Consider the following 10183-nt stretch of genomic DNA (forward strand, 5'->3'; position numbering starts at 1 on the left):
AAAAAGAAGCAGAAAAAAGAAGCAGTACCTCGTAACCAAAGCAGTATTCCTTTAGCTCTTTTGGAAATCGTAACCTACCAGAAATGAACATCCGGATAAAACCCCTGTAAAATATTGTTGTTCAATTTTGAATGTGTAAATTTTACCGGAATTCTTCAATCCAGAACAGAATTGATACATTCCTTGGCATTCTTAGATCTGCCCGTTAATGAGTGAAAAAAAAAAAAAAAAATGGGTAAAAGAAGCATCTTACATATGTGAAATTTTTTCGACATCTTTGGCTCCATCTGGAACCATTTGAGCATCTCCCAATTCCATTTCTTCCATTAACTCGTCTTTTATTGCATTCATTCTCGAAAACACGTCTGGAAAATATTCATTTCGTTGAAAAATTCCGAATAAACTACAGTCAATTACTGAAACGGATGGAATGTAATATGGTATTTGCTGATCAAAGAGCTTATTTCAACATTACTTTAATGGGTTAGGCTTATTCAGTGGGATCTGGTTTTTAATCAATTAATTCACGATGGTATGGTTTAAAAGGCATAATAATTTCAAGACATCATTTATTTAATTCATGATGATATACTTGAAGGGTTCATTTCAAAATGGCATTGTTCAATGAGTGTAGTTCAATTAATTCAAGATTTTATTGTTTAAAACGGTTATAGTTCGAAAGGCTATGATTCGATAAAATTTTATTTCAAGATGACATAATTTAACAAGATGATGTAGTTCAATAGGTTTAGTTCACTAGTTCAATGGGTTTGGTTTAAAATGATATAGTTCAGAATGACATGGATTGATGGTTTAGTTCAAAATGGCATGGTTCAATGGGTTTAGTGCAAAATGTTATAGTTCAATGGGTTTAGTGCAAAATGGCATGGCTTGCTCAATAGGTTCAAAATGACAAAATTCAAAATTCAAAATCACAGGTCAATGGGTTCAATCCAAAATGGCATAGTTCGTTCAATAGATTTCGCCCAAAATAGCATGGCTTAATGCGTTTAATTCAAAGTAGCACAATTCAGTGGATTTAGTTTAAAACGGTATTAGTTCGACGGTAAAGTTTATTGGTTCAATGGGTTTAGTTTAAAATGACATAGTTCAGGGAGTGTAGTTCAAAATAGCGTAGTTCAATGGGTTTAGTGCAAAATGGCAAAACTCAATGGATTTAATTCAAAGTGACATAACTCAATGGGTTTAATTCAAAATGATATAGTTCAATGGATTTGATGCAAAATGGTATTAATTCGACAGATTAAGTTCATTAGTTCAATTGGGTTTAGTTTTAAAACCCCCAATTCACCGAACTATGGACTTAATTCGGTAGTTCAATTTTTGCATAGTATGAAGAGTTTAGTTCAGGGTAGTATAAGTGAATGCAATTTTAGTTCAACTATAGTTCAAAGAAGTCATCTAGTTATGAAGTATGGATTAATGGGTTTAGTTCAAGATGATGTAATGTAAAGGATTGTAAAGGACTGTAAAGGGCTCAATGGTATATTTTAATAGGTTTAATTCAAAATGGTATGATTCAATAGGGTTTGGTTCAAGATTGCGCAATTCATAAAATCTAGTTCGAAATGATTATAGCTCAAAAGGATTTAGTCCAAGATGTACAGTTCAAAGGGCATATTTAAAAAGCATAGGAGACGGAAAGTTTTCATATTGGTAAGCTTGAATGATGTGTATTGTGACATTATGAGTGAATGGTTAACATTTGGTATGAAAGTAGTGGTGGGAAAGTGATGGGTTGATAAGGTCGAATGATATTCCTGGTAGAGATTGAGAGAACTGTAAATACATTGGATATTGTAGAGATGCTATATGATATTAAAATTTTTAGAGGTAACATAAGACAGATTGAAAAATTTTGCTAAAAGTTACACGTATTAAATAACGATATTGATTTACCATAGCCATAGTGATAAATGGAAGTATAGCGTACGGTTAAAGAGACAGCAGGAAATGAGAGGGAAAGTGGTTTGGCGAGAGATTGAGAGAATAGCAAGAGGATAGTGAAATGTACGTTTTAATGATGCTTGGAGAATAATGATGTCGGAGTGAGATATATAGATTTGAATGGCAATTAAAATTGTAATTAAATGTTTGGTTTTTTTCTTCTCTAATTTCTATAGGTGACAGTTCGAAGAAATTAATGGGTCTAAAAGTTTTAACTCTAAATTCATCATATTTACTTGGAATGGTAGTGGATGTAGGATTTTTAGAAATTTTTTTGCAATTTTATTAAAATTATTTTAATAAAGGGATACTTCAATAGAGTAATTTGAATTATACTGAATGAATCAAACCGATAAACTCATTTGAAGACAGCTCCAATAAAACTAATCAAAGGAACTCCTAATGTCAACAATTCAACTTTAGTTTTCTTTAAACAAGAGAGGTGAAATAATATAAGTAATTACGGCAATCCTTTCCAGTTTCAGTGTGTAATTAAATCTTCTCAAACGAACAAAATTTAAATTTGGCAAGGCCATTTCTGAAAGAGGAAGTTTAGATCTATTTTTAAATTAACATTGGCCATTTTTAAAATAGAAAATTTGTGAAGAAATTTAATTTAATCATGGTTGTCTGTTACCATTGTACATACAGTACATTTTCTTATCTTCACCACCTGATCATTTGTAAGCTTTGCCTTCTTCGATAAGGTTGGATGTGTTAGAAGTGGTCATGTTGATTTTCGTATCAAACTTTCTCATTAGTTTATCATCCATCAAAAGTTACACATAACTAGAGTGATAACGTATCAATCAATTGATAATAATTATAGATTAACACAGCTGAATGGAAATGTTAACTCGATCCAATCAATGGAAGAGATAATGAAGTTGATGTGTTGTAAATATGTTCACAAGTTGGTTATATTCAATTTTGATTTGGTCTCCTCTTCTCTTCTCGTTTCTCTCCCCTTTCTACTACCAATATTTGTTGTAAATCAACCGTTTCAGCAATTTTCCGACTAGACTGGAAAGTTTTGTACTCAATGAGATTAAATCCACAGATTATAGCTAGTAGTAGGTGTAAGGATGGGGAGAAGATGAAGAGGAAGGAAGTGAAGGATGAGTGGAAAATGACTGGGAAGAACAAGCTGATAGATAATGAAGTTAATGTTTGGCACAGGAGAAGGATGATTTCGATGAGAGTGAGTGAGCGAGAGACAAGCATTGAACAATAAACAATTATTGATCAATCGAAACAACATCTTAACACTGGGAAATGTGGTTCAGATAATATGTGAGCTAAGATGAAGAAGAAGAAGAAGAAGCCTCATCGTCATGCCAAAGCTGGTAATCGATCTCGTCAACCAAATGTCGCCAATAATATATCCATCCAGGTATTTGTTGAATAATTTCGGATTTATTATTTAAACTTATTCCACCAAATGTATTCATGTACGAAATGTTGTTTTGAAAATCGAATGTATTAGATGGTCATTTCTGCTTTCCAAGCTCTTTTTTTTTTTTTTATTTTTTATTTTTATCATTACTATACTAATGAATTCTGGAATAGGTGATTACTCTTTTGTGATTTATTAATTGAATGGTTTTAAGCTAGAATGGGAAGTTCATATATGTTAATTAATAATTTTAGAATGAATCAGTGAAATGTGATGATGTAGAAACAGATAGAAAGAGCACTGTTGAACTTAATGGAGAAATAGCTACCGGAATTGATACATCTGAAGGTGCTGATAGTTCACTGGGGATTGATTTCTATCCGTTCGCGTATTCCCTTCATGATGAGCAGTTATCAAGCCGATGCTGGTATTGCCTTGCAAAGGCTGACACACTTAAGTAATGGTTTCCTTTTTTTTTATTGCATACTTTTATCGCGGTTCTTTCATATTTTGTAGACGCTTTTTTTTTCATGAGTGAGAAACATGTACTGAGGTTCTAAACGTCCATTTATAAAAGGTGAAATTGACTTCGGATTCGAAAGTTTTATCTTAGATGGGAATCACAGATCTCATTAATTATATCATTATGGTGCCAACATAAACTTCAAAAATATTAAATTGTAGGCGCTGTCGTGCATGTCGTAAAGGGATGTTTTGTAATCAAAAGTGTCAAACATTAGGATGGAAAGATCATCGATCGGAGTGCAAAGCTTTCCAATTGCATGATAAAATACCTAATATTGAAGTGCGTTTGCTGGGCAGGATTGTTACTCGTTATAAGGTCTGTTCTATATCAGAGTCTGTGTTATAAATACTTCGCCGAGATCGAGAGAAAATGGATAATAACCTGAAATAATCGAATTAAGAATTTGGAAAAATTTACAATTCAGCATTTTTACATATCAAATATAACTTATAGTGTAGTTTAGGCAATTAAACTGGGAAAAGACAAGGAGGACAATAATTTTTACAAGGATCGTACATCCAAACGATCTATTATGGATATCTGGTCCCACACGGATCTCATAAAACAGGATCCTGGTGCTATGAAAAAATTTAATGGTGAGAATTTGTCAATGGGATCGAGAGAAAAGTGGTGAAATTCTTGAAATTTAGGATTCCGACTCTCTCGATGCAAAGCCTTTGTCGGATGGACCAAATTTCATTTATGAAATTCCAAATATTTGTGTTTTCCTAAGGAGGAGTGAACATTTGTCGGTCTTTTGTTCCTAATTTGAATTTTGCATTTTCAAAGAATTTTGGATAAGAAACATGAAATAATCCGACAATGGAAAGGATAAAAATGCAAGGCTCCCGTGTGCATGCGTGAAAGTACCGAGACTAACACATTTAGTTTAAATAACGAGATTGATTTAAAGGGATTTATGCTGATCTTCTTGCATTCTATGGATCGAAAGCAATGGTTGGTAAAGATGAAGTGTTCGAGCTGCATTGCCGAGACTATATCAATCGCCATGCGATCAGTGATTGCGGTTACATAGAGGTAATTTATCATGTACAGGAACAGTTGTGAATAAATTAGTTGATCAGTACGTCCTGTTAATGCGTTTGTTAAGTACAGCAATCAGCACAGTAAAGCATGACATCCGATCGGGCAAAGCTGTATATATGGGCCTCTCGGAAAGCTCGAATTCTATTTGCAAGACCATTCATTTTAATCCACTAGTCATATAGGTTGTTTATGTACGATACTGGTCTTGACTGATTAGCTTATGGTAGCATTTCTGTGTTTGCTTGGAGGTTCCGGAAGTATGACTTTGTATTGTAACCCATCCTTCATGGAGTACTGTGCTATATCCTACTTGTAAAAACCTTACAAAAGTTACTTTTAATAAAAACTGTGAATCGGAGCTTGGAAACTGGTTTTTGGAAACTTTTCGTTCTATTAATGGTATTTTCAGGAAATCGGGAAAGGTTTATATTTGGACTTATGTGCTTACGATCATAGTTGTCGTCCAAATACAATATATACTTGTGATGGTTTTGTTGCAACATTGAGGGGCCTTACTGCTAGCGTCGACTTGCGAAATCTCAGTTCAGCTCATTATTCTTACATAGATTTAATCAAGTACTTTTTCCTGTTTTAAATGAGATCATTGAGATGAATTTATTCCTGTAAAGATGGTGTCAAGGGCAGTATATATATTTTGTGCATATTGACAATTTCCTACATCTTGATTTTGCTTCCTTTTAAATTTTAATGTCCTTAAAATGTTTTGTTTGTCATTTGATTTTCTAAATTATCTTTGCAGTACAACACAACAAAGACGTAAATTATTGAAGGATACTTGGTACTTTGAATGTCATTGCACACGCTGTAGTGATCCGGATGATGCTCTCCTGTCATCCATTTTATGTCCAAATTGTCCGGTAAATCAATTTTTCGTTCAGAATCCTCGTATTGCTATAACTAAATTTGCGGGATATTTTCGTTTATTTTTTTAAATTTCTATAACATGGACGTAATAATTTGGAGCCTTATAGTGAGTCCTTTTGAAAATATACCGTAGAAAATAAATTTTTGTATTTGAAAGATATGCTGTTCACTTTCCTCCATATTGCGGTGAACTAGTACTGTATTTGCAGTGCAAAAGTTGCAGCTTTTCACGCTCATGCAATCAGTACATTTGCATTAAATCCCCGTCATTCTTATCAGTTGTTCTGAATCGTGAATGCAGCCTGGACATATTTCATGAATCATGTAATTGGATGACAATTGCAGGAGAAACGGGAATATTTATGTATATTCGGTGATTTACCATACAAGGACCGGAACACTCAAATAATAACCTGTCCGAAATGCCATAATAAAGTATCCCCGGAGTATGTTGTAGAAGCGATAGGAGCTATGCGTTTTATCGATAAAATTGTTGAAAATCATGAAGTTGAGCAGGTTGACTTTTCTATTTTTTGTTTTTTGGAAGAAGTGATATCTATTTTGATAATTGCGGCAGAGAATTTGTGAAAATTGACGTTGGAAATTAGGCGTTGTCGTAGTCTAAAATTTTAATAAACTGAATTTTGTATTCGTTGTGCCAACATATTTGTTGCAAGACATTGTCAGACTTTTTTGTATTCATAACGATTTGTAAAGTTTTTTGTACACATAATGATTTAAAAGGTTTCTTGTTCCTACAATGTACAGTAAAACTTTATATTCGCAAAGTGAGTGGAATACCTTTAATAGAGGAATTATTGTAGAAATGACGGAGTTACCCGCACAAGTCAAGTAAATAAATCAAGGATTGCAAGCATCATTAATTTATTTGATTCATATCCCAGTAGATATTAGCTACAAACAAAAGTCACTGCTGGTTCTTGCCAGTTAAATTTCGTAGTCAGTCATAAGCTATTCCTTGTTTTTAGATGTCACGAGAGCAAAGTATTAAATTTTTAACCGATTTGAAGGAACGTTTTAGCAAGTTATTGTCAAAAGTAAATGTGTTCCTGTGCAAAATCATCCAGGTACGTTATTTCTGTTTAATGTAGAAGTTTACGAGGTCATGACCTCTGTCTCTCTTCCATCTTCAAGAAATGGCGATTAATATCCACAGCATGCTCAATCTATTTATTATTTCAGTTTTATCTTTTTTTTTCAATTTTTTGAGAATGCTTGGAATCAGTGATCCCAGTTCGACCAATTTTAGCTGCTAATTCCACTGATTAATATGTCAGACTGTCAACTTTTATTGGATTTGCATTTGGAAGCGGAAGAATGCGTCCGTTTTTGTTTTCCCTTCAATCATCCCGCTGTTGGCATTCATTATCGCAGCATTGCTACTTTCTATCTGAAGTAAATGATTTGAAATTTAGCCAAATCATTCATCAGCAATATTTGATACTTCAAGTAAAGTAGATCAGAAATTTGAAAAAGGATTTCAGGTGTAAGCAGCCGCATCGAGCTTTGCTTTATTGTAAAAAGGCGTATGAAATCATAAGCTTTACGTTGGGACCGAAACATCTAATGACAATCGAGACGGATGCCATGTTAAAAGATGCATCTAACGAGGTTCAAGAAGCAAAGAAATTGATCTTCGGTGAAAAAATTCGCAGCAACGCACTTTTGGGTTCGGCATTTGTAATCAGTACCTTTGTTACTGTTCGATCCATTTAATAATTTTTATTATTGTCCATAGTCTAAGGAGTTAAATTCAAATAATGTGATATCTGGCAATATGAGCTCCATTTTGAAGAGGGTGCACGGTGTTATCTAAGTAAGCAATAGACGGAAGATGCTTTGCCTCAAATAAAAACACAAAAAAAGCTGGAATGATGTGAAGACATTTCAGTGGAAGTTTTTTCATTCAAATTTTTGGTCGTATAATTCAGCGGCCCGGTTGTATAAATTTCACTAACCCACGGCAGAGGTGGAATATTGGGACAGGTAAAGCAGGGGTGGAAAATGAGATGAGGAACAGAATGACTGGAGCTATGATATTGTTCTCTTAAGAAAAAAAAAAGAACAAAAAAAAATATTCTAGTGAATTTCAGGAATCGATACAAATATAAAAGGGAACTGTAATGGGACAGAATAAAAGTGTTCAGTGAACGATAGTGTCGTGAAAAACACTGTACGATACAGAATGATAATGCATTAGAGGATGACTCTTTCTTTTCTGATTACCGCATGATGATTTGCATACTTCAATTTTAATTTTATTTCAAATATGTGAAGCTCGTCATGCTTGTCCATCATCTTACTTATGTTTCTTGGTATTGCTTGTCAAAGTCGTCAGAGTAACAGAAAAACTAGAAAATGACGTTATGGTTAACTTTCTAGACACTTCTCACAGAGTATTTCGTGATTATCTTCTTTTGGCCAAGCTTGAAAAATATTTTGTTGTAGTTTTATCAGTCAACATTATAAATTTTTATGGGAGTTGGACATTGCATACCGTCAACTGGATTGATTATTGTTTGTTGAAGAATGATGCAGTTTGAACTGTTAAAGATGTTGCTATATTTCAGTGTTATAGCTCGGGTTTTAACAATAGTGTATTTTCGATCTAGCGAAATGAATTTCTTCACCACTTTATATATAAAAAAAACGTAACCTTTGTTTAAAACTTCCGAACTTTTCACTTTTTTCTCCAAGTTATTAAAGGGAAATGCATGTTATATAAATATCATAATTTCTTGCCTTATATCCTTCCAAACTTTCTAATTACTAGTTAGTTCTGTACACAAGATCTCACTTCATTTGAATTACCTATCGAATGAAGTTATTGCTCATATCTTGAGAGTTAATCAGAGATTAAGGTTCATCAATTTTTTATATGAATTAAGAAATTTTATCTGCGTTATGATGTAGTCGATTTTTTTTTTCTTGAACAGGTATTGTGGGAAACATTTTCATTTTTTCAACCTAAATTCTTCACTGTGAAAAGATGACTGACAGCCATATGAATTCTTTCATTTTGGATTATTGGATTTCTGGTTTGCATATATTTTTCATGTATTCTGCTTCCGTATCATTTTCATTTCTCTGCTAAGATGCATTGGTTACTGCTTTTCATTTCACTGCTAAGATATGTTGGTTACCTCAATGTTGAGTGAGTATCAAGATGATTTATCTTAAACTCGACAGAAGTTACCCATTCATCTTAAAGAAAGCTAGAATACGCAAAACAATATTTCTATTGAAATCAGAAAAGATCGAATGGGTTGTCTTGAAATTGGCAAGAGCATATTCACTTACAGTTTATAATTCCACTACTATTTTCCGCATTCCTTGTTGGATTTTCTAAGACAAAGCTCCTGATTTAATAAGCATTTCGGGTGGGAATTGCAATTGTTTCAAGTTTGGAATATTATTTATTCGTGATCTCTATTCTTAATCCAACTTTTAATTTGATGAATGATGGCAGTAGTGATCAGTACAAGTGGAGTTTATTTTAATTTGGGAATGCTACAAGAAAGTTGGAAAGTCTGAATATTGAACTAAAAATGTTTATAACCTACTTGAATTTATCCCAAAATCAAATTTGAAGATAAGTAATTTCGGTTTAGACATTATGATAAATAAAAATTGATGAAACATATGAAAAATTACCGAGTGTTGGAGTAAAATAGGAGAACATCGTCATTATTTGGATGATTACAATTAAGTTATCCCGGAATCACCTATGAATTATGCCTTAATTAACGGAGAAGGTAAAAGCAGTGCCTTGATAGCTGACAGTTTCAGTTTTTATCTTCTTGAGAATAAGACTTATGATGATAGCAGCTAATTAGTTTCATCCAGTTAACAAAAACAAACGATTTCATGATTGGCAGTAGTACCACCATATATATCTAATATCTCTTAATTATGTTTGCATTTATGGTAAAGGGAAAAAAGCTCGGATTTTCGGGAAAACTTTTGAATTCATCAAAATCAAAAATAAACGGAGGAGTGTGATAATTTATATCTCTCAGTAATTACAGTACTCATTTTATTATTTTATTAAATTAGTGATTATTACACTGTTGGAAGCATTCTTGTGCAATAATTCCGATTTCCATTCAATAAAGTATATGAATATGGGATTGATGAATATTTTTTTCCTTTAATTAGCAGGAATATTAATTGCTATTTAGAGATATTTAGCAACGATAACTTGCAAAAAAAGTATAATTGGTAATTTCACAAACAAAAATGAAAACACTACGGTAAATATGTTACAGGGGATTTAGTTAAGTGAAAGATGGATTGGGTAGGGTGAAAATATTAAAATTATAAAATATAAAAAGGTTTAG

General features: G+C 32.9%; 1 protein-coding gene across 1 annotated transcript; it reads left to right on the forward strand.

Annotated features, from left to right (window-relative positions):
• The first annotated feature begins 2791 nt into the window (after positions 1 to 2791).
• LOAG_09302 (MYND finger family protein) lies at positions 2792 to 8085 on the forward strand. Its single transcript, XM_020447904.1, has 13 exons — positions 2792 to 2881; positions 3148 to 3361; positions 3619 to 3821; positions 4049 to 4205; positions 4354 to 4486; positions 4804 to 4928; positions 5347 to 5513; positions 5698 to 5815; positions 6168 to 6338; positions 6812 to 6910; positions 7093 to 7238; positions 7328 to 7512; positions 7937 to 8085. The coding sequence occupies exons 2-13, from the start codon at positions 3272 to 3274 to the stop codon at positions 7978 to 7980; spliced, it is 1638 nt and encodes a 545-aa protein (XP_020301910.1). The 5' UTR covers positions 2792 to 2881; positions 3148 to 3271; the 3' UTR covers positions 7981 to 8085.
• Positions 8086 to 10183: the final 2098 nt, after the last annotated feature.

This window comes from Loa loa, assembly GCF_000183805.2.
Source record: "Loa loa unplaced genomic scaffold supercont3.376, whole genome shotgun sequence".
NCBI lineage: Eukaryota > Metazoa > Nematoda > Chromadorea > Rhabditida > Onchocercidae > Loa > Loa loa.